This window comes from Neolamprologus brichardi, chromosome 13 (genome assembly GCF_056152115.1).
Source record: "Neolamprologus brichardi isolate AB-2024 chromosome 13, ASM5615211v1, whole genome shotgun sequence".
Lineage (NCBI taxonomy): Eukaryota > Metazoa > Chordata > Actinopteri > Cichliformes > Cichlidae > Neolamprologus > Neolamprologus brichardi.
The window spans coordinates 15,173,824-15,201,754 of NC_142116.1; the positions used below are offsets into that span (position 1 = coordinate 15,173,824).

The 27,931-nt window shown below is 40.2% G+C and overlaps 1 protein-coding gene across 2 annotated transcripts; it reads left to right on the forward strand.

The window, feature by feature from the left end:
* Positions 1 to 27,520, forward strand: tp53bp2a (tumor protein p53 binding protein, 2a). Of its 2 annotated transcripts, XM_087850223.1 has the most exons (20): positions 1 to 82; positions 400 to 565; positions 11,188 to 11,335; positions 12,299 to 12,412; positions 14,334 to 14,404; positions 15,021 to 15,122; positions 16,414 to 16,588; positions 16,785 to 16,966; positions 17,058 to 17,222; positions 18,931 to 18,978; positions 20,037 to 20,220; positions 22,293 to 22,415; positions 22,568 to 22,689; positions 22,817 to 23,225; positions 23,683 to 24,518; positions 25,227 to 25,364; positions 25,473 to 25,606; positions 25,778 to 25,944; positions 26,061 to 26,260; positions 26,349 to 27,520. In XM_087850223.1, the coding sequence occupies exons 2-20, from the start codon at positions 539 to 541 to the stop codon at positions 26,388 to 26,390; spliced, it is 3,387 nt and encodes a 1,128-aa protein (XP_087706349.1). In that variant the 5' UTR covers positions 1 to 82; positions 400 to 538; the 3' UTR covers positions 26,391 to 27,520. The 2 variants fall into 2 exon arrangements, with proteins under 2 accessions (XP_087706349.1, XP_087706350.1); XM_087850224.1 differs by lacking the exon at positions 18,931 to 18,978.
* The last annotated feature ends 411 nt before the right edge of the window (positions 27,521 to 27,931 follow it).

The following is a 27,931-nucleotide window of genomic DNA, read 5'->3' on the forward strand; positions in this document are numbered from 1 at the left end:
CTCTGGGATAGGCTGCCTGAGGGCGACTGAGCTACGCTGTCATTCAACGGGGTTTCGAGACGATTACCTACGTATTTTCTTGGTGAGTAAAACCTTAAAAGAATATTATTAAGTATTTCCATTTAAACGCATGTGTGTATCCCCACTCACAAACCTTGTTTTTCTTTTTTATTTACGTCGATCCTCGCGCTCGCTTTTGCGAGCATTACAAAGTTTTAAAGCGATGCTCGCGCAACCACAACGGAAACTTTTGCCGTGAAGGCCTCGTTATCTGGTGCAACAGGTCTAAGACACGAGATGCAGTTAACTTTGGTGCCTTTTGTTTTTGTATTCTTTTTATTTTTTGTCGAATTTTAGAGCGTAACCATGTTTTGTTGTGTTGTCTTTTTTTTAACGCAGGACTGGATCCCCCCCTCCCTAAGAAGGAGAAAGTAGCCTTGCCTGCCGCGGCTTTAGGCTCTGGGATTACAGCGATCGCCAGTCCCAACAGCCTTCGTCGAAACTGCCAGCGGGGATTCATGCTGTGTGCGTTAGCTAAATGCGGTACGAAGCTAAAATGATGCCGGTGAGTTTTATTTTATTTTCATGGCTATAAGTTTTAACCTTGTCCCATTGCGCAATCCCCCTGTTTTCGATATTGTATCACGCTGCGGCGCTATCATTGTGAATTACCTGGGCATTTAAATTGAGGTGGTAAGTTGATGCGGTTGCTACTTTGTGTCATTACTATGTCGACACAGCCGTCTGTTGTGAAGTTTATTGGCTACCATAGATGCTTGTGTTTGCGTTAGTGTGTGTTTCCCTCATGTGATTTTACACTCATACAAGACTTAGTCACCTATAAACCAGTCAAATCTCAAGTATTGTCGGTATATAGGCAGGATTCACCTGTCAGTTCTTGGCTGGCACTGGACCCATCCTCAGCTCTGGACTCCTGCCATGTCATCCACATCATCTTCAACATCATCAGAGGTTCATTGCTTTTGCTGCAGTGCAAGGCTCTCTCTCTTTCTCAGCACTATCTTAGATGTGTGGATAGGGCAGCACACAGCAGTCTGCCTGCATGTGTGCAGTGTAGAGAAACAACCTTCCTAACAAGTAGAAATGGTGATTAATGAGTAACGACCCCCCCCCCCCCAAACTAGTAAACATTTAACCCTGGCAAATTTTATAATTACCCAAATGTTTCATGGAAAATAGAGCTGCAACTAAGAAACAGTTTCCTAATCAGTCTGTGGATATTTGTTTTGATTCTTGCAAGCTGAAATTATTATAGACTTTTTTCAATATTTTCTCCATAGAATACAATACAATACAGACTTTATAAACCAAAATAAGAAAACAATTAACCGTACTTCTCAAACCTCGCCCACTCTATCCCTGTAATACCAAATCAAGGATATGAACAGAGTTAGAGGTCACTGACATATTTTCTCAGTAAGGTATAAAAATAAATAGTAATTTTGTGACATACATGAAGTAAACTAATAACATTACAGTTAGGTGTTAGTAACAACAGTTGCCATGCTTTCAGCAAAGGATTTAATTGATTTCCAGGTAGCATAGGAAGTGATTTAATCTTTTATCAAAATAGTTTAGTTTTCTTTGTGTTATTTTATGAACAGACTGTTTTAGCACTGTCTACCACAATTTTCTTTAAAATTTACCTTGTTTCATTAAAATAAATTCTACTTTATTCATTCCCAATTTTGGGGGAAGAAAACTTGAGGTGGTAAGTTGATGCAAAATTGTTTAAGTAAAGTAAGATAACTGTAAAGTAACTACCATATGGCAAAACAAAACACCTCAGGGAAAAGGGATGATATAAAATAATATTAATAATAATAAGACCTGTTATTTCTATATTTTTTCCTTTAGTTTATGTCTTTAATTCTGATTTGAATAATTCAGATAACTATGTTACATGGTCATATTTTCATTTTGTCTTAACGTGAACAGCTGATGACACACTGTGTTTAATGTTGCTGTGTGTAGGATCTACTACTGTGGCCCATCTCTCCTCAAACCTGTGCTACCTGTGTTCTTTCATTGAATTAATCATCTTAGCAGTGGAGAGAGTCGTGTTCGGACGACTCCTGTCTGGCGCATGACCTCAGTCTGCTACTGGCACATACTTGTTTGTTATTGCCAAGCTCGTTTCTAGTGGATACTGATATAAACTGTCACCCTTACATAACAGAGCTGTTTCTTTATTGGCCCTTAATAATTACCCCGTTTGCTCCATCTCTGTCACCTGAGGATATCATTCTATGTGCTTTTGCTGTAAATGGGATACAGCTCCTGCTGCTCGCTGATAAACACAAACTGGTCTTTATGTAGATGTGTCTGATGTGAGGTATTGTTTTATAAATTACACCAATAGCCCATGACCCTGCTCGTGCAGGCTAGGGGCTTGGGGGGTAGTGAGAATGGAGTGTCGTAATTGCTTGCTGGGATGGTAAATAGGAGGTCACTGTTTCCTGAGCACAATGGGCTGCAGGGACTCTTTAGCAGCGTGCTGTGGTGGGTACATTGTGTGTTTGCCTGTGCTGTGCCAGTACCCTGATAAGTGATGTTCACCGTTAATTAAACCGTGGCATGGAATAACTCATTTACTCCTGATTTACTTTTATCTCTCCTGAAACCAGTCTTTGTTCTGCAGACATGAATTAATGTCACATTTAGGCTTGAATTCTCTGCTGGTTTATTAGCCCATATTTTCTCTTTGTCCACTTTTTGACAAGATTAATTGTACTCTATTGACAACATAAAATAACAGAAACCAAGCTGGAAGAATACATTTTGTTTATTTTGTTGTGGGGTTTTTTGTGTTTTTGTTTTTTTGTGTTTTGTGTTTTCTCTTCACATACCAAACACTTCCTCATTCTTCTCCCATGATGCATGTTGCTTCAGTTTTCACACAGATACAACTTTGTGCACATGGCTTACATTATTTAGTTTTTCATTCTTTCACTGCTCACATTTGTACCGTGTCTTGGTTCCACATCATCAAATCTCAGTGTGCCTAGACTTTATGGTGGTGCTTTGATGGTGGAAAAGTGAGCTAATGCTGTGGGAAGCCTGATTTTGCTGTATGTGTCAACAGAAACCTGAGCAGGCTTTCTCTTTGAGTGCCACAGGCTTTGTGTTTACTCTGTGGGAGAGTTGTGTTGGTTACATAAGCAGATAGTCACATGTGATAGACAAGGACGTTCATGTTTTGACTTTATCCTTAAGAAAAGATTGACAGGAAGACCTTTGTTAGCTGAGAACAGTTGTGTAAAAACACAGTAGGCCTGTAATATTTTGTTTTCTCATCAAAGGAGTGCACAAAATAATTTCTAAGGTGAAGAGGAAGTTCTTGTGAATGGTTGAACGCTCTGGTGAACATGTTGTTTACAACCACAGATCTTATAGAGAAGCTGAATAATCTTCTTGAATGCATACTGTTAGATTGTGCTGTGCACCAGTGCCTCAACCACAACTCTACATTCACCTGGTTTCTGAGAGGAATCACCTGAGCTGGTGTCAGATTACAGCAATTGAATATAAAGTCGCTCACTGGGAATGATCCATTTGAAAGGGATAAATGTACATTAAAGTGGTGCAAAATTTCAGTAGAACTCACTTTCACATTAGACAGTTCTCTGACTAATGTTGAGCTGCTGAATGAACAGGGAGGTCGTGTGGGGTATAGGTAACGTCAGGAAGCAAAATGTCCTTTTGCATAAATCGTTAATATAGCTGACCCCTATCTCAATGATAAGGAAAATGAATAAACAGGATGCAGTTCCTTTTTTTTGGACACAGGATGTTTTTTGTTTGATGGCAAACATTCATTTTGCTTTATCACCAGTACGGTACATAGATTTATTGATAATGGTAGTTATGACATGTGTGAAGGAACAAAAGACCTAAACAAAAGAAGTTTTGGTCAACTAAGAGAGAGCACTCGAATAACTGAATTTGAAAATTTTTCATCATTCACATTGCATTTACTTAACAGGTTTCCACACGGGAAGAGACTAGCAGCGAAGCTAAGACTGTAGATAATCAGTGACATTCAGTAACTTCAAGGAGCAATGGGTGGAGAAAAAAAATGGTGACAACCCAGATTGGATGGATCCAGCCTTAAGGGCGGTCTACACAGGAAGCTATTTGTCATGCAATTGTCCCTGACGGTTGGTTGCTATGTAGATACCCCCTATATAATGTATTTACCACCCCATCATATATCAATCACTGGTATTCTTTGCTCTCAAAATTGAACAAAAGTTTAGCTCGGGAATCCTCCACTGGCTTTTTGGTTGAAGTTGCTGAATACAAGTGATGCTCTATGGTCTCTGGTTGCCAAATTCCTGCTAGTCATCTACTTTGTTCAAGTAGTAATGTGTTGACCAGAGAACATACAACAACTTCAAGTGTTGATGGGCAAAATAGCTGATGACACAAAGCTCTCCGTTATTTCCGTTGCTGCAGGGACTTTTTGGTGGAAACTATAATTTAGTCCTGAAAAGTTCCTCTAGTAGCAAAGGTCTTCTGTACTGGTAAGACTACAGCCATTCACTCTGCTGCTTCACCAAGGTTTCATTTTTACATATGACTGATTAAAGGTCACAAAGGCATCATTCACTGCTACATTTTGAATCGCATTTGTTTTTCGCATAAAATAAGAGTTGATAAAGGGTAATTTTGCTTGCAGTTAAATCCCACACAGTGGGCATTTTTTATTCAGTTTTTGTTGCACTCTTCATATTTTAAGTATCTGTATTTTCTATAATAACTTTCAGGCCGTGACTAGTTCTCGGAATATCTTCACCCAAGAGTCATGAGGCATTGGAAAAGGGGAAAAAAAGGATACATCCTTTCCTTTCTGCTTAATTTTGACTCCCATTTCCCTTATCTCCCAGATAAGCCGAAAGTAGGAACTCTCTCATCACATAGACCAGAAATAGAAGAGCATTGCAAGACCGCAGATTATGAAGTGATAGGCTAAGTACTGCAGTGCAGACATAGAGAAGAGGCTTTTGTGATGGAAGCTTTCTGCAGCTTCATGTACTGTAAAAGCTGCTCCCCCCCCCCCCGAATGTTGCAGCTGAATAAGACTACTGTGCTTTTTGCTGTTTGTCACCCCTGACCTTTTCTCCCGTGCCACCTTATCCCTCTAATGCAACACAGAAAATGAGGGAGAGGGAACGCGAGATGAAGAGAAATAATGCATAGAGCCGTTTCAGTTTCATAGAGTTTTATCCTGCCTCGCCTTTTTGAAGAACTGCTAAGCTGGAACTGTGTCAGGCAGAGAGAACTAAGGCACCCGCACACAGGAAGATGCTGCTGCAGTGTCTTACAAACCTTTGCTAATTAGATTCAGAGGTGACTCCGTCAACAAGACTTAGTTGACTCATTCGCTTACTACAGCAATATCTGTAATTGAAAGTGTCTGTGGACAGAAGGTCCAGCACCCCTTAGGTGAAGTGCCCTCGGGCATACTTGAAGATATGGCTTCTGTTATCCTCTATTGCTATCATACTATCCACTTTCCCAGCCACTCCATTTCCCCTAAGGCATTGTGTTACATGTTGCATATGTTTATAAGGAACTGGTATTGCGTCTTAATATATATTTTTTAACCTGTCGGACAGTGTATCTTATTTATTTACTGATTTCATCCATATGAAATCAAGTCTTATACATGATTTTTTTTTTTTATATCAGTTAATATCATTGTGTATTATCATATAAATCAGATCACAACCTCACAAAAAGACAAAAAACTATTTACTCACTAGTGAGCAAAGAAACACTCTTAGGCTCCTACGAACACAAAAAAGGGGGCAACAAATGCAGTAGTGTCTCAGTAAAGTGAGCAATGAGGCTCATGTATAGTTTAGATGTGCGACTTGATAACAAATCTGATGTACTAAAGTATGACACAGCTGTTCAGCTCTGTGTACAACTGGAAAGGGATGTGCTCTGAGAGAAATGTTAGCACATATACTACTGTCAACTGTTCCTCCAACACTGAGGGCCAACCAAACCTGATGTTTTTCTAACTCTGTTCCAGCTGTCAGATTGGTTCAGCACAGCACTATTGTCATTGCCATTGGCCTTTCGTGCCAAAACGTGGATGGAATGAATTCTATTGACTTTATATTGACCGCGTCACGTTTTTCTATCAAGGAAAATTTACTTTGTGAAAACTGTCTTTATCTTTTTTCACCTAGCCCTATCCGAAGGCTAACCATGTCCAGTGTTGCTGTGGGTTTTTAGTTGTGCTGATGTAAACAAAATGTTTACTCTTCAAAAATCAATAATCTGGAAGTGGAGACGCTATGCATGTTTTCATCCATCCATTTTCTTCCTCCATTGCACGAGAGGTGGGGGTTACACCCCAGACAGGTCGCTTGTCTGCAGGGCTAACAGAGAAGAAACATTCTTGACTCTACTAGAGTATCTTTATATGACGAACAATTCAGAATAATGACTTTATATTTTATACTGGGTCCTTCTGCAGCTTCTGTCTGAAACTTTTTTCTCTGATTGGCTCCTCCTCTTAAACAGAACGCTTGACCAGCAGGTGGGTAGGGCTGCTGCTGTTTAAGGAAATGCTGTGTGTCCAAGATGACCATATTAGGAATATCCAATTTCAGTGACACCCTGTAGAACCAAGCAGTAACAAAACTGACCTAGTTGAAACAGAAACAGCTTTTGACTCTGGGATTACTTATTTAAACAGTGACCTTCTTCTTGTATACTTGCTATGTTTAATTTAAGGTTCTATAAGTGTGACAGTTAAAATACACGAGCAAGGAAAGTAATAATAGGTCCTTTTAATACTTCACCCATTAATAGTCATCAGGGGATGGGTGTGGGGATTTAACTTTGGTTATATGCTACTCTTTGCATTGACAGTACATGAGATACTGCGTTTTCTGTACTTGTCTATTGGAAGCTAATTATATAATAAATTCTCTGTGACAGGACTGACTTTTATTTGGTAGTAATTGTTATATTGCAGAGTCATTGAATTATAGTACAATCTCGTGTGTTATTCCCGGAAATTGGAAACTGCAGCGGCATGCAGTTTTGATCACTCTTAACTCAATATGTGAACAACTGCATCTGGACAATTACCTTAAGAGACTCTTGCAGGGGGATTGACCCTCAGATGGAGAGAGTGGATTTTCAAGGTGGGACATGAAGAATGATATGCTTTTAGGAGTCAAATTATCTAAGGAGTATTTTTCTAACTTCATTTTCCTTTGACCCGTCCTAACCTAACACATTGAACATCAAGAGACAAAATGTCTGTAAACTGTTCTCTCTTTTGCATGAACCTTATCTTAACAATCAGTGGGAGTGCCACAATCTCACTCACTCACTCTCTCACACACACACACACACACACACACACAACATTCCTTTGTGCAATTGGCTACAGGTAGAGGGCTGATATTTAAACTCAAGTCATCTCACAGTGCCCTGTCTGAACTGGAGAGGCTTGAAAAGCTTGTTCAGGTCTGCAGCCGGTGGCATCTGCTTTAAGGATCCAAATCACACTGCAAAAGGCAAAGAAAATCAGCATTTCTTTAAACTTCATAGCTTGTCTGTTCAGTACACAGAATTTGACAGAATTGTTCTCCACCGCCCTAAAGGGACTGGAGCTCATTTAACTTGGATGCAGGAGAATCGCAGACAAAGAAGCCACTTTCAGTGAAATAACCCAGGATAGCATATCTTTGTTTGTTTTTTTCCCCCTCTGTCTTTCTGAACCTTTTAGCTCAAGTGTTGCCAGCTGCAGTCACTCTCCTACTCTTAGATGTCTTCCTCTTGCAGTGTCTTTTGTCTGAGGTTTTGATGTTATAGCCTTTCATGTCAGAAAGAGACACAGTCTTGTCAGTGTTATTGCATCTTGAACAAAGGATCCTACGCCGACTCTTAAAATTGTGGCAGTTTATTATTATTTTTTAATTAATTAATTTTTTTGAGAATACATGGTCAGACTGTTTTGCACCTATTCACTGCAGGCCACTGTTCAACCTCCAAGAAAAAAACACGATCCTATAATATAGTAGGACATAATGGCCATAGCCTAGCTGCAAGCTAGCGTGTTTCAGCTTATTATTGTCCCCTGAGCCAGCAGGCTGTTAAAAGGCTATATTTTTATACAGCGGATTAACGTAATCCCTGCGATAAAATGACCTAACCATATAGCTGCCCCGCTTTGAGGGTATCTACAGTGTAGACAGCAGTATTATGGCCATATTTCTTTGCATTGGCTATAATTGTCTGTTTGCTATTCTGAGCTGCCACATCACCCTCAAAACCCTGGGAGCCAGGTTTGACTTAGCTGATGCTATGATGGAAATAGAAATCTTTTGCTATAATAGTGAGCCACAGCAGCCGAGGCAGCTTGTCCCTTCTCCTTCCCCAGGGCTCTTTACCCTCTCTAAAATAAAATAGGAAGGGAAGTGCAATTCAGCAATTGCTTCTGTCATCCTCTCCACACCTAATAGAAAGCAAGTGGAGCATATTTCTGTCAAACATTGTCACATAAAATCATGATATTGCCAGCTCCCTTCGAACTATATAAAGCTACACAAAGCAGTATTTTCTGGTAGGCTGTTGAGCTACTGTTTGTCTATTTTGCATTGTACCTATCAGGCTGTTACTGAGCTACTTAATTTTACTTGCTGCTGTATCGATGAATATTTAATGAACACTCAATTTGTTTGGCTGAGTCAAACACCTACTTACGGTAATCTTGCCTGTCTGAGTAGGTACGTTTCTTAAAACTTGAAGAGGGTCTGCGGTGTAATTGCTTATTGTTGAGTAGACCACAAATTATAAAGATGTAGACATAACAATGAAAACACTTTTCTGATATTTACTGCAGCACATAAAATAAATTCCTGTAATTTACCTTGCATCCACTGCTTTGTTTGTAATGAAAAGTCTACAAGACCTATCATTTTGAGACCTTAAAAGGTTTGCAAGGATCAAAGACAAAAAATGAATTAAAGGGAATGTGTTTCCACACGTCATTTTGAATGTTTCAAAGTTTCCAAAACAATATGAAAATTGGCCTCAGAGATTTTTGTATTTGTATTTATAGTTTATACAGCTTTTGTACCATGTGTGCTATATCATAGCGAATAAGCAGTGACCACATGCTTTAGGTGGATGAAGGTCAACTGCAAAGTGCCAAGTCATCTAGATGGATAGTTGAAGTGAATACTGGTGGTTTTGGATCATCAACTTTAGTGCTGCAGCAAACTGGATTTTAGTGGGGGCGTTGCCAGCGCCCGAGATTATATTCTCTTCCCATCTGTGGTTCTCTCTTTTCCTACTATCTGTCAGTGCTCTCTTTCACTCTCCAAATATTAATAGGTTCACTTTAGCACTTTGGATTTCTGGGAAGTTTTCATGATGTCACCGTCTCATTCTGAAAGATCTACGAATTGTTTTTTTTAAAATAATTTGATGAAGGCAGACTAGATGAGTGATTTTAATTGTGTTTTTAGCATGAATGCTCAAACTATTCTAATTAACAGACACAAAAAGCCCTTATTTTAGTTTTACTTTCCAGGGTAGTGTTCTGCCAGAGAGGGTGGTCTTTGGTTAGAAACACAGCTTTCTGTTTACAGCTTTCTCTTCTCTACATTACTGACAGGCATGACTCACAGCTGATTTGCTCTATTCATGAGAATCTTTCATTTGCATCCCCATTGATTCTGGCAGTTGAGTCAGGTCCTCTGACTCAGACCAGTGCCCGTTGATTCCACCTTCTGTGTGATAAAACAAACCTCTGGTTGTAGATGTTGCTTAGGAGATCTTCAGAGGGAACGTTTCACCTGCCCACTCACTTAGTAAGCTTCATTTGAGGAAGAAAAGGGGGATAAAGCCCCTTATCCTAAGGCTGTTGCTCTTTGGCGCAGTACACACCACAGTTAAAAAGCAACCCAAATACTTTTGTTTCTGCACCAGCTGCTCTGCATGCTCACCCCCTTCAAGTATTTTGTGCCTGTGACCTGGCTGACCTCATGTTCCCACAGTAGCCCCCGTAGGCATGGCTATTCACAGCAACTCAGAGTAGAAAAACCTGGCAGTGTAACCTGAAGGTTCTGGACATTTAAAACAATACCGCTCTTACAGTTACATGCTTTTCAGGATACTCTGCCTGAAGTCACTGTGAAGGCATGACACTGTGCCAAAACCTGGGTTTGAAACAAAACAGTTCAGTATGTTCAAGGCATGCAATATCCTAAGACACCTTTGTTATAAAATTGGTTTTATTGCTGCCTTATCAACTCCTATTATGTGCTCATATTACAGATTGGGGGCATATTCCATTACGAGCCTTAAGCTTCTTAGCACTTATCTTTTTATGAATGTATGATACTCGTACACTGACTTTTGATGTTTGTGTTTCCTGTCAGCGATTATATAGGTTTTGGAATATCACAGACATTTCAGATGCATATTTTTTTTAAATCATCTGTGAAGGCTTTTGTTTGACTCAGCCCTTCTTACTTGAATTGTTTTGACAATTGCTGCCTGTTATAGCTATAAAGATGAGTAATATCCCATATAAGTATTGATTTTTAGAGTTTATTTTAAAAGGTTGTAGGTGACTGTCTGCATTTGGATCCTTGCTGATAGACAGCTCAATTTTCTGCTCAGTGTCAGTGTGTTTATTTTCTGCAGTAGCTGGAGGCATACAAATTCCAATTTATTACAAACTGCTTCATTGAGATTGCCCATTTCTCTGTAGATTGATATAAACCAGCCTTGAGCAGCTGTCAGTCACACACTTGCATAAGAACCTAGCAGTTTGCTCATTCAGAGTGCTTGACGGGGTTTTTTAGTGTGTTTACATTGGGATGGAGGGATCTCTCACAGTGGTGACAGCACTAGTTAGTGAGTGAAATGGAATTTCAAGATCTGGCCTCTGGTTTTTCTGTTGACACAGAGGTATGAGGCCTGGGAAGCATATCTGCTATCAGTGAAGCTCACATATTATACAGTCTATACAAACAATGAACCAAGAGGAAATTGGACACCAATTCCAGAGAACTTTTATGTTTACCTTACTTCTACTAACTCTAACAGGATCCTCTTGCTTATGATCTTAATTAGCTCTATCTAATCTACCGGGTTATCTGCTTCTCTTGCCCGCTGTTCCAGATGTTCCTGACTGTATACCTCAGTAACAATGACCAGCATTTTACTGAGGTTCCTGTTACTCCGGAGACGCTGTGCCGGGATGTGGTGGACTTGTGCAAAGAGCCGGGGGAAACGGACTGCCACCTATCTGAGATGTGGCGTGGATCTGGTGAGTGACAGTGCTCTTTTGTTTGTGGAGTATCTGAAGGAACAGGAGTCGGTGTGTGGACACATTAGTTTTTATTTTATTTAGACAAAAAGTGCTTTTTCTCACGTTGACCACTTGTGGTTTGTGATTAGCTTTGTGGTCATCTGCTTGGCAGTTTTTAAAGTGTTTGTCTCTTTTGAGTCTACCATGTAAATAGCGTAGAGCCCCAATCTCTGCATCAAACACAAGCGCCTAAACATTTCTTACATCTCTCAGATGGGAGGTGAGGAGTGACGTTGAGATTTCATGCCTGCCTCATTTTCACCGTTTCTAAGAGTCAAGGAGTATACAACATCAGAACTCAAGGAGCCAGGCTTCATAGCCGTTTCCATGGTGATACTGGCATAATAGTGAAAAAGTGCCAATTATTGTGTTTGAGTACTTCCAGGAGTGGTCTGAAAGGAGATTGATGAATACTGAAGAGATTGTCTCATTTTGCACCCATTCACCTCAGACCACTTTTGAATCTCCTTGAAAACACAGCAGTGACATTTTGCATCCAAATTAGATGTAAAGTTATAAATTATATTTAGAATATTTTACGTACCTGCTTCATTTTGCATTTCTACCATTATTAAAAGATCAGTTTCACTCACCTCTACTTAAGCATAATGTGTCAGCTCATCTGTGTAATGAAATGCTCAAAGAAAATGTCTGAAGAACAGCTGATGAGCTCAGTGCCAAGAGGCATAATTGACAGCGCGTTATAGTTGTTTCCCCTGAAGTTATTGCTTAGATAGATCAACGGCATGCAAACTGTGTTGACAAAATGAATCATCCTTCAATTTGGGTTAGACTGGATTCACTGAGTAAATGGCATGTGCAAACTTGACATACATTTGTGTTTTGCCCAATCAAAGTGAAATATTATGAAAACTTTTCAATATTTATTTGTGGGCTAAAATGTTTTATTTCGACTTGCAGAGAGACCTGTAGGTGATGGGGAGAGGATGCTGGATGTGCTCCAACGATGGGGACAGCACAGATCAGAAGTGCGCTTCTTTCTGCGTCACAACAGAGCTCCTAGCAGGGAATCAGGTAAGCAACTGTTTGCAATACACAACAGATAGTGAAAAGAAGCTTTAATGTCTGATACTTCACACACACAAGAGTTATGATTGGGTGAGCACTGTCTCCAGAGGTGCCTGCTGTCTTTATAACGCACTATTCACTCAATAAACACTATGGCATTTTTCAAACGTTTATCCAGAAGAGGGCTTTATATTTGGAGCCCTCAGATCCTTCATCCTTGCTGGAATCAGAGTGTCCGAGTCCCACTATCAGAAGTCTGTTACTTTTCAATTTTCTTATTAACACAGAAAAGTCTAGTATTTTTTTCATAGACTATCCTCTCAACCCCGAGTTGCATAACTAAGCCCTTTTTACCTCTCACAGCTTGAGTCTGGCCCAGGGATTAGGTGGCTGTTTTCCCTTTGTGTTATCTTAGCCCGCTGTTGTTTTCCCACACTAAGAGCTTAGCTCTGATCATTATTTGCAACACAGCTCTGTATTAAATTTTTCAGTTACTGCATTTTTATGCAGGTTTATTTGGTCCTGTTGCCGTGTTTACATTAGTTACGGCAGTACGGATGTACTCTGTCCTGCCTTCAGGTTGCAGTTAGTTAAATGTTTATACTTCCCCGATACTGTTCGAGCACGTTCTTTTTCACATGTCGGAGGATAAAATGGAATGTCACCAATCTATTGGACTGCCAGTACATTTGAACTTCTTTTCATTAATCTAATGTTATGCCTGCGTCATGTCTGAGTAAGCAGCCACACTAATTATACTTTTTATAGACCTTTACTTTCAGCATAGCATGAATATGAAATGCAATCATTAACAAACAGGCACAGACAAAATTCTCAAGTTACTGGGCAAAAAAAACACAATTAGTTTGAAGACTGCCCTAAACATGAATAATCTTACTTTTCTACTATACTATTTTACTATAACACACAGACTCGGTAGTTAGTGACAAAGAACTAAACCTTTGGAAAGAAGGCTGAAAGAACTAAACCTTCAAAAGAGTTGTCACGCTTCACCAAATTCAGTGCCAGTGTGACAATAGTCAATGACACATAGGCAACAAAATGCCCCAGAAAATCATGGGTGTACTTCTGCTCTGTCATTGACTTGATATATCTAAATGAAGTGAGGAAAATTAATGGAAAATTAATCACTGTGTGAATGTCTGAATGCTGTGACTATAACAGTTTGCGTCACTCTTGAGCTTAGCGGTGTCTTACATTCCCATCAGCGATTAACCAGCATCTATTAAACCAGTTATTTAGCTTCTGGAGCAGCAGCCCATGAGGCTTTGATCTATGGGCTTGCATGAAGCTCTAATCGTGGTTGGTCAATCCTCTTTAAACCACATAAAGCTTCCTGTACTAACAATACTGAATGTTAAAAATTCTTCACATTTTTTTACAGACATCTGTTTATAGCGATTAGTTTGTATCTAGCATGCATACTGTATGCTAGCAGTTAAACTATATAGTAAAGCTATTATGGGCTTTCATCATGGGATAATACTTTAGGGACCCAGATTGTCAGACGTGCATGCCAAATGCCAGTAAAACGGTTGGCTATATGGTTATATCTTCCTAGACAAGCATATATACATGCAGTAGTGTACCCACCCCACTAATAAGTTAATATTGATGAGGTTGAATCCCAAGAGATTTTTTACAAGTTACAAAAAGCACTGAGGTAAAGAAGTTAAAATAATTCAGTACTAGCCTGTCATTTTTTCAGCTAGTGTACACCCTCCTCTATAGCATGTCAAAACAAACCTATAAGTCTAAATGTGTATGATTGTTTGTCAGAGACACTGAAGGGCAAAAGGACAACAGGAAGTTCCAGCCATTTTTTTTTCTTGTTGATCTTTCATTTCTTTTAAGGTGCTCTAAATTTTAATGTCTGACGAAATCTCCACTTATTTTCATTACTTAGGAGGATCAAGAGGCTCAGATTCAAAGAGAAATGGAGTGAAGGGTCCCCCAGAGAGAAGGATGGAGAATGGGGTGAGTTATTAACTTTTTTTCTGACAAGTGGTTGAAATGGTTTACACTATTTTACATTCATTCACTTTGAATGGTAGCTGATGTGAATAATTAGAAACATGTCAATTTGGAACAATGTCTATTTTTTTTATTATTATTTTATTTTACTAATAAGGGTCATGCATTTAGTATCGGCATAAAATCTTCACCCAAAATGTAATTTCTTTATACTTGACGAGTTGTAGTTAATTGTGTGCTCTGGGATACTGATTAGTTCCTTTCAGTTCTCACACCCTGCAGTGTTTTTCTGCAAAATTAATCAGTGGATCATAACATGGATATGACTGCAAAATGATTATTGTCTCCTTGGGGAATAAATATTGTACAATGAATTCTGAAATCCCCCCCCCCCCCCCCCCCCCACCCAAAATGCTTAAACTGCCCCCCCCCCTTTTAAGGAGTATAACTGAAACTAAATCTGATGTTTTAGTAATCACCCCGCATATGTTTTGCATTTTTTACTTTAGGCCTCCTGTTGTAATTTTATTTTAGACTTTTATAGTGGGAAAAATGCCTTCAGCTTGAACATATATTTAAAACATGAATGTGTTTCTTTTTGTGCTTTCTTTCTACACAGGTGGCAACGCCCCGGATGGACATGACGCTGGCTGAGCTACAAGAGATGGCTGCCAGACAGCAGCAGCAGATAGAAGCCCAACAGCAACTTCTTGCCTCCAAGGTGCATAAAAAAGTGCAGTAGAAAGAGATGGGTGCCTATAAGAGATTAAGGGGTTAAGTGGAGACAGTATTGAAGTCAGTACTGAACTAAAAATTAGTTCATTTAGTACATTAAATGAGTACATTCTATTGTACTTATATAATGCATGTTTATGTAGAGTTTGTGATAGACAGGTAAGGCATGGGTGGATGTGGGCATAGTTTCATTTGAGAAGCCTGAGACAGTTTACTGTGTCAGGTTCTCACTCTGCGGGACACATCTGATATCTAAACTTGTTTTTTTACTTTGCTCAGGATTGATTGACAACAAGAAAGATATGATAGAAAATAGGTGTGATATAATGAAATACTTAACTGAGTGCTTATTCCTTCTATGTTTTTGTTTTTTTTGTTGTTGTTGTTTTGTTTTTTTGCACTTTAAAATGTTTTTGTTCTTCTGAATCACCCACACAGTAAATGCAGTTTTATAGTAACTTTAAAAACTTTGAGTCTTCTTTTACTTCCTTAAATATGTGGTTTAGGTCCTTTAGGCATTTAAGCACTCACTTCCAAGCACTGTGTATACATCAGCACAGTATAACAAGTCCAGGAATGTGACTTCCAAGCAGTCAAGTACAAGCATTACATGTATACTTGACTGCTTGGAGTAAATAAAGGGGCATTGTCGTCATCATCACCTGACCCGTGGCTGGGATGTGCTTATCTTGGAACCTGCTGGGAGAGCTCTGTCATGTTTACAATATACCATGTCACATCTGAAGAGCGATGATTGATTCTGAAATCAACCAATTTTTAAATACCATTGCTAACATTTAAGCTTTCTAGTGTCAGAATTTGTTCGATTTTTTTTTTTTTTTTTTTGCTGGAACTATCTCTCCCCCCCCCCCCCCCCAATTTGTTTTCAGTACTTTCCACAGTTGCATCTGTTTCTGCTATTTAACTACCTGGGAATAGCTTCCCAAGGCTACCAGGAAAAGCAAGTTACTTCCTATTTTTTATTACAGCCAAGGACTTGTGGCAGGAAGTATTTTGCACTGAAAGCCAGGGTTATAGGCAACCCAGTTATCAGTGACTTCTTTTTTTTTTCAGTAGCATTGCATTGTGTAAACATCATAGAAGGTTTGTCTGTTCAGAGGAAGATGAACCAGGAAAAACTTCTATCAGTGGCCCTTAACATTTAGACATTTAAGCAGTGTACATAGTGCAGTCATGCATGAGGAAGGATGTGTTTGTTTAATTATATATTTTTTTAACAAGTGCTCTGCTTCCCCTTTGCTCTTTCTTGTCTCTAGGAACAGCGGCTGCGCTACTTGAAGCAGCAAGAGCAGCGTCAGCAGCAACAGGCATCTGAGCAGGAGAAGCTCCAGCGCCTCAGAGAGAACATTGAGAATCAGGAAGCTCGGCTCAAGAAGGTCCGGGCCCTCAAGGGTCAGGTGGAGCAGAAACGTCTCAGCAATGGCAAACTGGGTGAGTTCGTTAACTTTGAATTCACGACTGGATGCCTGCTAAGAGTATGGTGTGAACCATGAAAGTTTGAAATGTATTTTGGATTAAGATGCGCTGTATTTCTGTGACTGACTGTCAACATTATATTGTTTGTCTCTCTTTGCATTCTTTCTTCTTACCTCTGCCATCATCACACTCAATCCCTCTCCCTTTCCAGTGGAGGAGATAGAGCAAATGAATAACCTGTTCCAGCAGAAGCAGAGAGAACTAGTGATGGCTGCGTCCAAGGTGGAGGAGCTCAGCCGGCAGCTGGAGTTGCTCAAAAATGGCAAAATGGATAACTTCCATGACAACCAGAGCTCGGTTGCAGAGCTGGACCGCCTCTACAAAGAGCTACAGGTGTGAAATAATAAAGGAAAATCCAAGTCCAAACATATTACTTGCTTAAAATTAGCACAGTTTTTGATTTGTGTTTGTGCTGGTTGGTCAGCTGAGGAACAAGCTCAACCAGGATCAAAACTCAAAGCTCCAGCACCAGAGAGAAAGTCTGAACAAGCGCAACCTGGAAGTAGCTGCTATGGACAAACGGATCAGTGAGCTCCGAGACCGGCTGTGGAAAAAGAAGGCAGCCCTGCAGCAGAAAGAGAACTTGCCTGTAAGTATTATTGCACCAAAACTACATAAAAAAAACAACAACAAACAAACAAAAAAAACAAACAAACATCGCTTTAATTGTTATATGGCACCCTGACAATCTTTCAGGGTACTAATTTTAATTTCTGGTACTAACTAGTAGAAATGCTTTTGATCAGAACCCCCCCTAGTGGCCTTGTGATAAAAAGCTGTTTGTATCTCTACATCTGACGTTCTGAGCTCAAGCTTCTCACACTTTCTTTCCTCTGTTTGGAGATGGTCACGTAACACTCCACCCACCCCCACCCCTCCTCTCTCACTCAGAGCAATCAGTTCCTATCTGTCTTTTTCCAATATTGGATCTTGGTGGGAAAGGAAGGTTGTTCTGATCATATAAAGGAATTGAGTTTGATTTTTCACTCCCACTCCTTCACTCGGTTGTGTTTTCAGTCCCATTTGACAGAAACAAAGCCAGAAGATGAGAGAGGAATAGTATGTGCAGACTTCCTATCACAGACACGCAGGAATGTCAGTGAAGATGCTATCTATTTCTGGTGGGGCTTATAAACATGAAAAGTGGAAGAATTCAGTTTGAAGGAAACCCGCCTTTTTAAGAAAGACGTTGCCTTTTTAAACCGTCTTTTATGCAAACATTTATGGCAAGATTCAACACAGATTAAAAATCAGAAGGCTGAGTTAAGGCAGTCTGTGGTGGTAATCCTGTTTAGTGTTGAGGTATCAGTTCTGATCTCACTCTCTGGTGTCTTTCTACTCCTCTCCCCCCCTTCTAAAAGATGTTTGAAGGTTGCCATGGGACTGTAAATAAATCAACATAGATTTTTATGAAACAGACTGTGAGAAGAGAACTTACCATATTTACTGCTTGATGTTAAATCTGAGGGTGGACAAAATAAATGAAATAAATAAATAAAAAATCCTGATTGGTTGATATTGTGCTTTCACCTTCTCAATTACATGAGTCACTGTAATCTGTCCTCTATGCACTTATTTAATTATGTTCTCCTAATCGGGGCTTTATTGGCTTCCAGCACGAACTTTCTATTACAACTCAAACTTTTAACGACAAATATTATTTTTCATTAAAACCTGATACAGTCGTTTGTTATGTTTTATCGGTGTTTTTAGATTCAAAATACAGCCTTGTGAGTATTTGGTTTGCAGTATTTACTCAGCCAAAACAGTGTTGAAGATTAAAAGTTAAAACATAAATGATACATTTTAGAAGGAAATGTAAATCTATTTTAATTGTTTAGATAATGAGCAACTCGTGCATTACTTTATAGCCTTCTGGCCTCTTTTTTTAATGTCATATGTAACAAAGGAGAAGCAGTACATAGAAAGGTGTTTATGTGTGCATGTGTGTTTGAGAGGAAAGCTTGAATAGGGGCTCGTGAGGTGATTTACCCACACCCTGCCTAGAATCATAATGAGTGAGGCTTTTTCTCACCAGCACAAAGACACACTCCATCCAAGCTGCTCTCTCCTCCTACTAAACAGCAAGCGTCCGGCTAACATCACCCAGCAAACACGTCTGAACATACTGACCAAGAGGTAGTCTGAGAGCTGCCAGCTGAGAGTCATCTCACACCATCTTAGTCACATACTTCAGAAAACAGTGAAATAGGCTAATACTGGATAGGGGGGAAAAAGGGGGGGATTATTTGGTATTTTGAACTTCTGTTGCATGTTTGTGCTTTTGTTTTCTCAAGAATGGCTATCCTGGTAAAGAGAGGGCTTCAAAAGAAACTCACCTTCAGGTAACTAAACTAGTATTGCAGCTATACATATGTACCTGTTTGATTTCTAAACTGAATGTGATTTGGCTCTTCAGACTTTGTTAGTTTTTGCATTTGTTTAACTTTTGTTGCTCCGTTCATTTGATGGATAAAGCCTACAATGATCATTTTGTTTTAAAGGGAAACTATGAACTATGAACTATGAACTGAATTGCTGTGTTTATATTGAAGGTGCTGTTCTAACTTAATAAAGCAACAACATTTAGGAGACTGCTGCGCTGCTCTGGAGTCATTAGATCTTAAAATGTTTGGTTTTTTTTTATTTAAAACATTTTTTTAATTTTTAATTAGTAAACATTGTAAATATGCATGTGTGTGTGTGTGTGTGTGTGTGTGTGTGTGTGTGTGTGTGTGTGATATAGTAGTTCAGCAGTAACTTAACAGCCATTGCTGAGAAAGTAACTGGATATCTATGAAAGTGTTTTAAGACACTAAGGTTGGAGATGTCAACTCCTGCTCTGCTGCACCTATTCTTGGGTTTTTGCCTTCTTGTGGCATTTATCAACATTTGTTTCTATATGACAAATCACACTTGGACTCCTTGTCTGGCCATCTTTAGGTTTATACACCACCAACTGGCATAAATACAAAGGTCCCACACTAAGGTTCTTGAGAGTAAACTTCACAAAACAAATTATCATTCTGAAAAAGGCTGAACACTTCCTTGCTCACAAGAGTTAATCCATGTTTTTTTTCTATCTTTGGGTGGGGAGGAACCTTTCACCCACCAAGTAGAAAAAACTTGTACAGGAGAATATTCAAGTTTCCCATTTTTCATCCACTGTGTATTTGTTTAAGTAATCGACTTAAGTGCCTTTCATTTTTGAAAAATACATTTTTCAAAATTGTTGTCAGCGTGGACTCATTTCAGCAGTTTACAGTTTTGATTACCATTCTGTCATTTATGTTCATTTGTCTAAATATTGTATCCCTTTCTGTGGTTTACTGTAATACAGGCTCTTTAAATTGCTCTCTCTAACCAGTCTTCTTTTTACTTTCTCTACCCTTTCACTGTACAGTTGCCCTCTGATGCCCAAGCCGGACAGCAGTTGGGTCCGTCTCGTGTGGCAGCGGTCGGTCCGTACATCCAGTCGTCCACTATGCCGAGGGGCCCAGCGAGACACGATTTGCTTGTAAAACCTGCCTACCCAGACGGCACTGCCACCCTCCCAGCCCACGAGCCACAGAGCAAAGCGGGGACAGGTGAGCACCCAGACTGCACAGTCTGCTCTTAAAAGTTTTTCCTTTTCTGATTTTGACTCAAATATCAGGCTGTCATCTTTACATCACCAGCTAAATTATGTTTCTTGTTTTTTTGTTTTGTTTTTGTTTTTTCAGTTAAATACGTTTTGTTAATTTCAGCATGATGATAGGTAAAGGTCTTTTCACTCCTCAGTAAAGGAGTAGAAAAGTGCTGTATAAAGAGCAGTTCATTAACCATTTACCATTTACAGCAGGAGCAAAGGAGTCTGGGACACCTGCTGGTTGTGATGTCTTTTTGAGCTCAGAAGGTAGCTAGTTACTTCCTGGGTGCTGTGCTGTGATCTAGCATGGCTTAGCCTGAGCTTCACAGTCTTTTGTTTTTTAGGGATGTTTTTTTTTTTTTAAACACTTTTTTAGGTTTTGAGTAAAGTAGTTTGAGTTTTTGTTTTGCCAAAGTGTGTGTCTCGCATGCCTTTCTTAATATAGATTCAGAAACAGCTATACAGAAAATAATTTATACCATAAGAAATTAAAACTCCAAACAATGCTACTTGCCTTTATTTCAATAAGGCTGCAAATTTGTCCCTAATGTAGTTGCTCCTGTGCTGCTTTAAATCAATATGTTTCACATTTTGTTACATGGTAAACTGGGGACAGCACTAAGGTATGTTCTATGTAATGGAAGTGAAAGTGTGATCCAACCAATGAGAGACCAGAGCAACATATTGTTCTTTCTACCATCCTCCACACTGTAATTCCTTCTTATGTGCTTCATCTCTCTATCTTGTGGGATGAGAGAGTTACTCTCTCATCCTAAAATTGGTCCGTCAGTAAGACTTTGTGCCAGCAGTATGCTTCAGGTTATTAAAAATGAATGATCCAACACCAAAATTAGTCATTACAAAACAACAACAAAAGAAATCGTCATCTCATGTTTTCCTATTTAAAGCAATTTCACATACCAAAAGTGAATGGAACAGGCATCTCTCCAGTCTGTTGTGTTGTTGCATGCAATTATTTCTGCATGCTGAGTTGATTTGCAGTATGGAAAGAAGAGAGATAGGGATGGGCGGGGATGAGAAGGATCTGCTCTTTCTATACACCCATTCCCATTTCCTCTCTATCAGGGATGTTGTGCACAGTAACAGGCAGGCTCCTGGGGGTTGTGCTGTGGTCTGCATGGCCCCTTGGGGGGCCCAGGCTGGGCCCATCCAAAATCATGTTTAGAACCAGAGGAGATCTGGAGCTTTAAGGCTACTTTGTTTTTTGTTTTTTTATCTTTCGAATGCATCTTCCTCAGAAGCCATGTTCTTGCTTAAGCCTCTGAAAGAGCTGCGGGCTAAAAGAAAAGGTACACACTTGTGTTGTGTGTGTGTGTGTGCACGTATGCGCTTCCCAATATCTTTGCTTAGATGTTTTCATTTTTCATGACTGTTATCTTCACCAAAAATGAGGTTTTTTTTGTTTTTTTTTTTATCATTTCCTTGCTGGATCGTTGATCCCGTTTGCTTGTTTTGCTGCTGTTTGTTAAAGCGTGCTTGTTGAGTTTCCTCCTCAGTTCTTTCTCTGCAGCTCTAAATGGGTCAGTTGGAACAAACACATAACCTTCACTTGAACTGACATCCTGGGTGGACTGTGACCAACCCAATCTGGTCTGGACTGGTCTAGAAAAATATATGGGGCTGTTGGTGTATTTGTACAGCCCTTCTTCAGATGGACCATTTAACTAAAGTGTGTAGACACTGTGACGGAAGTCATGGTTTTGCTATGTGTTGCTACTTTTGCTAGTTGTAAGATACCCCTCCATGCTTTTGTGGCTTATCTGACCAGAGATTTCTGCAGACATGCAAGCGAATGAGCAAATGAAGAGCAATGCAAAATGCCACAAAATCTGTTGTTGTTTTTCAAAGAAGGTTTGTTATGTATGACACTGCACAACACAAAGCTCTATGAACTTTGTGTTTATAATGAATGAATTTCTGTGTTGATGCTTTAGTTCATTATTTCTTTAAAAACCCATTGCATCTCATTTTATACTTTATCTTCTCTGTCCTCTTCTGCTGGCTCACCAGGCCTTCAGCCAGGGAAACTGCCAGAGTGGAGTTCTTCAGGTCCAGAGCCCAACATCAATGGTCATGGTTCTGCTTCAACACTGCCACGAATGAACTCTCACTCCAGTTATAACACAGACCAAGGTAAAGACACAGGCACATACTGCACACGTGCAGAAATAATCCCTTCCTGTTCCTATAAAACGAAAAAAAAAATTTCCTTTTTTTTTTTTTTTTATCTCAAACTGTGTTGAAACTAATTTCTTCATCATCTTCTCCATGTGTTTTGTGGCTAGATGATTCAGAATTGAAGAGGGACAGGAAAGTGCGTCCATATTCCATGTTTGAGCCAACAGAGGTTCCGGCTACCTCCCTCCGCAAAAACCAGAGCAGTGATGACCTTGTCAGGGATGCTAAGGTGAGGGGGAATGAAAACACACTTTTTATATCATCATGAGAAAAAAAAATACTAGGATGATTTGTTAATACCTGTAGAAATAACCCTAGCTAATTTACTATCTTTCTCTTTCCTCAACTTCCATCAGTCGGCTCCCAAAGCTCCAGTCAAGGTACCTCCCCCTGTCCCCAGCAAACCGAAAGGCCCCGTTATTGTTCCCTATGGCAAACCAGGCCTCAACACAGGCACCTTCCCTAAAGCCAAGCCCCACAGCCAGCAGCCCCACACCGCCCAGAGCCGCAGCCCTCACCCACCGTCACAGAGCCAGACACTCCCTCTACCCTCCAAGCAGGACACTCCACCTGCAGCCACGGTACGGCCCTTCACGTCAGACCTCCCCTCCTCCAAAGAAGCCAACCTGAGTAAACCGCAAATCGTAGCTGCCAGCTCCATTTACTCCATGTACACACAGCAGTCGGGTTCAGGAAAGCCTTTCCTGCCTGTTGTGCAGGGTTCTCTCAACAGGGCTCAAAACCGCACCAACGGATTTGTCAGTGGTAAGAATATACATTCAGCATCTTTGCATACACAGTTGATGTAGATGGATTCACATATAAAAAATGAAAATGGAGTTTATCAAAGTCCTGAATCTGTCCTGAGAATCTTTTTGTATTCCACACTAACTCTGTAAAATAATATAGCCCATTCATTTAATGAGGAAGACGAAACGGGGGAAAAACCCTACTTGTTGTAATTAATGAATTAAAATACAAAAAAATCATCAAATACATTGTTATTATGAATTGCAATGTAATAATAGAAAGCATAATGATTATGCTGTGACATGGTGAAGGCTGCTGTAAAGAAGCTCCATCCTCTGAATATCAAGTTAGTAGTAGTAGAAGGGAGAGAAGTGGTGAAATTTGTCCAAAAAAGAGCTATGCACCAAAAAATTTCTTGTTTTCTTTTTTCTCCCGCTGTCTTAAACACTTGTTTCCTGTTTTTTGTTTGTAGTGTATGGTAAACCACTGATCTCCAGTGGAGGCTCCCCGCATCCAGAGAATCCATACTTAGAGCGTCGCTCCCCAGAAACTGAAGTTGACAACAATGGAACCAACAACGCAGGCTCCAGCTCATCTGAGGGGCAGCAGCCAGAGACAGAGCGCATCCCCCGGCCGCTCAGCCCTACCAAGCTGCTTCCCTTCATTTCCAACCCCTACAGGCAGAGCGATGGTGACCTGGAAGCCCTGAGAAAGAAACTCTACAATGCCCCTCGGCCTTTGAAGAAACGCAGCTCCATCACTGAACCAGAGGGTCCGGCAGGGCCCAACATTCAGAAACTCCTTTATCAGAAAACTACCCTGGCAGCTATGGAGACCACTGTGAACACACCAGCCACTACCACATTTACTGGAGAAGCAGCGAAAGCGGTGGAAGGATCAGCCGGACCACATGGTTCAAGCCTTCCGACTGGCACTGAAAACTACCCATCAGAGAGAGGACAAACTCAGGAACCCTCACAGACCACAGGTATCAACACTCCACTTCCAGCCTTTACTGAACAGCCCTACACACCACCGGCCATCCCGGAGACTGAGGAAATTATTCCCCCTCCTCCACCATCCCACCCAGCCCCAAGGCCAGATGATGCTCTTTTCCCACCGCCACCACCTCCTGGTCTGGAGGACACAGAACCTAGTTTGCCCCCTCCACCTCCAGAAGGCTTCCTGGAAGAATTCCCCCCATACCCACCACCTCCATACCCCAGCGGAGCAGAGCAGGACAGCTTTGGAGAGGACACCTTCAACATGAAAGCACCTGAGGTCACTGGACAGGTCACTCTGCCACCGGTATGAATCTTAATCCGTAGAATCTCAATTATAACATGGCTTTTAGCTATTTGTTTTTGAAAGAAGAACTAGTCATTGCAGTCCACAGGAGACACTACCTGTGTTTGTATTTGTGCTGCGTGCATTTTGTAAGTCCTCTCACATGTTTGTTAGGGGCACATCATGAGTTACACTTGGCCCTGCTGAACAGCAGTGACCTGCTCTGGTGTTATGTAATTGAATAATCACCATCAAGTACTGCTATTGTTTCAGGAGAAAATAGGCTTCATTCTGCTCTCTTTAAGCCGATATCCACCCTGCTTTGCACAGTTTACACATTCTCTTAAAAATAAACACCAGTTTACTTTTTCTTGTTGCTTAACTCCTTAAGCGGTTTTGATCTTAAAGTAGCAGGTTTTAACACTGAGAAATCAGTGTTATGACCCATTTTCCACCCCAGTCCCCTCCTTTTGTCACCTCAATTTGAAAGCTAAAGAACCTTTTTTTCCATATCGGGTTGCATAATCGTGGTGTTGGAGGAATTAATTAGTTTTTTTCAGCTTGTGTTCATAAACTGGATTAGCTTGCTGGAAGCACAAGTCCCACATTTGCTTTAAGCCCACACTGAGGGCAAGAGCAAGTGGACGTCTCTTCTCTCTGAGATTTATATTTCTTTTCTGTGCTGTTCGAGATCGTTTATGTGATACACTATTATGGTTGTGTCTTTAGGGAAAGAGGACCAATCTGCGCAAGCCTGGTTCTGAACGTATCGAGCACAACATGAGAGTCAAGTTCAACCCACTGGCTCTGCTGCTGGACTCTTCTCTGGAGGGAGAGTTTGATCTGGTTCAGAGAATCATCTACGAAGTAAGAAATCTCTCCCACAAGCTTGTTATATATTATATTGTCACTCCTGTTGGTAATCTGCTCTGGTATTATACTAGTATTTCACTTCTCGTGGTTTCTGAATCACAGGTGGAAGATCCAAGTCAGCCCAATGATGAAGGCATCACTGCTCTACACAACGCTGTCTGTGCCGGCCATACGGAGATCGTAAAGTTCCTGGTTCAGTTTGGTGTCAATGTTAATGCCGCTGATAGTGACGGCTGGTAAGTTCATGCTCGCTGCTGGGCACATTAATTTTATTTTTGCTTTTTTGGACATTTTTAAAGTACTTCTAGCAATCTTTACTGTTTTTCTTTTTTCCTAATACATCTCACATTTTCTCCTCTTTGTTTTTCCATTTATTTCTTTATTTTTTCAATTAAAAAAAAAAATAGGACACCTCTTCACTGTGCTGCATCCTGCAACAATGTGCAAGTGTGCAAGTTCTTGGTGGAGTCTGGAGCAGCAGTGTTTGCTATGACTTACAGCGACATGCAAACGGCAGCTGATAAATGTGAAGAGATGGAAGAAGGCTACACCCAGTGCTCTCAGTTCCTCTATGGTCAGTAAAAGCTGTTTTGTCTCTCCATTATTGTTTTCCTGTCTTGTGAATGTTGTTTTTTTTCCCCCTCCCTCTTTCAACAAAAACTCAGTGTTTAAAATGTCATTTTTCCTCAGGCGTGCAAGAAAAAATGGGTATCATGAACAGGGGTGTGGTCTACGCCCTTTGGGACTACTCTGCTGAAAACCCTGATGAGCTCTCGTTCCACGAGGGAGACTGCATGACCGTCGTCCGCAGGGAGGACGAAGATGAGATCGAGTGGTGGTGGGCGCGCATGGGCGACACTGAGGCTTACATTCCCCGCAACCTCTTAGGGGTGAGTTATGAATCGGCGTATTATCAGTCTAGTATTCTAGGTGTTAAAATGTGGATTATTAATATGTTTTTTGTGTCGTCCTCTACAGCTCTACCCCAGAATAAAACCAAGACAGAGGACGCTGGCTTAAAATACAGGAATCCCTGCACATTTCCACTCTGGCAGAACTTGGAACACACACATATACACAGGCTTTAATAGACTGGTGAAGAAAAGGACACCTTGTGAGACGATAAGATGAGGACAGACCAAACAATATGAAGGATCAAATGTTTCCGGCACTTTTCTGTATTGACAAAAGAGAGGGAGTCACCCTTTCTTATTATTTTTTTTCTTTTCCTTTCTTCTTTTTAATTACAGGTCACACTGTGTGCTTATGACACTAAAGGCTTTCTTTTCATTTATTTCCACTGCTTTTGTATTTAGTGTCTGGAATGTTGTCTGACGTCACAGTGGGATGTAAAAGGAACAAACAGTATTTTTTATTCACATTGAAAGTGATTTTTACACATTGGAGTAGTCTTTTAAATCTTATGTCTGGAATACTGGTTATTTTCTAACACACTTGGGACTCTGTGTTGCATGAGGTTAATGAGTGGAGGGTGATGATGATGCTTTTGAAACACTCTGTTACTGTGACAATCTTTCAGGGCGTATTTGTCATCGCCTGTGTTAAGTCACTGTGCCTCTGTACAACTGCCCTGGAGCTGTAAAGTTTCGGCCGTGACCACTGCTGTTCTGGCTAAACAATTAGAAGAAGAAATAACAGCTGGGGGGGGGATACAGCGCCGAAGCTGTTTGCTTTATCTCTTGCTGTACGTTCTGTGGTCAATGACACCTCAAAAGCTGGCCTGCTTTCCTGCAGTTGCACATGGTTGAGATGCCACAGATGATGTGTATACATGTGTTTCTGTCATAAAAGTTAGCTAAATGTCACTGTAGGAGTTATTTTATTACAGAACTTCATAAGAGGCTGTCTGAGGACACAGGAGAATAACATGCAGTATGAGTTTGATACAGCCATTCTGTGAAGACAAAGCTGTCACAAACCTTTTCCAAGTAAAATCGATTCCTAAAAGCAAAAATAATTAAAATAAGATGTAGCTTGAAATATCTCTAGACTCAGATCACCACATATCAATCAGTGCTGATGTATTTATTTTTTTTGTTACGTTTTTTTTCCCTTAGCCATTTTGTCAGAATTGTAACCATATATGTATTGTAGTATTTCAAACATTTACAATAAAAACTTTGTACTAAGTCGCTCTAATGTAATTTCTTTTCAGGTGTCTTACAATCAAAAGGAATCAAACATTAAGCCAGACATTTATATGCGCAACAAAAAAAAATATGTAACCGGTGTGGGGGAAAAAAAAAATTCTTATGGCCTTGTTACAAGTTATTCTCTGCCATCTGCTGGACAGTAGTTGACATTACATAGTGATTTTCTCGTCTTTACAGGCTCTGTTAGTCATTATAAAGCGTGGACACAAGATTTGAAACTGATGTTAACACAAGTATGTGCAGTGGTAAATAGATGAAGGATGAGTAACTTTCGCTGACTTGAGACAGAGACCTTTTTAGTGATTCTTTGTGAAGATGCCAACGAGGAGCTGTTTGTGTACATGCCCGTCTTGCATCCATATCAACACACAAAAACCGGTGTACCTG

Excerpts from the sequence above, each read along its gene's own strand:
- tp53bp2a (XM_087850223.1), top strand. The coding sequence starts at position 539 with ATGCGGTACGAAGCTAAAATGATGCCG. Across the intron at positions 24,519-25,226 it reads GACAGGTCACTCTGCCACCG|GGAAAGAGGACCAATCTGCG; the intron begins GTATGAATCTTA and ends TTGTGTCTTTAG. Across the intron at positions 25,365-25,472 it reads TTCAGAGAATCATCTACGAA|GTGGAAGATCCAAGTCAGCC; the intron begins GTAAGAAATCTC and ends TCTGAATCACAG.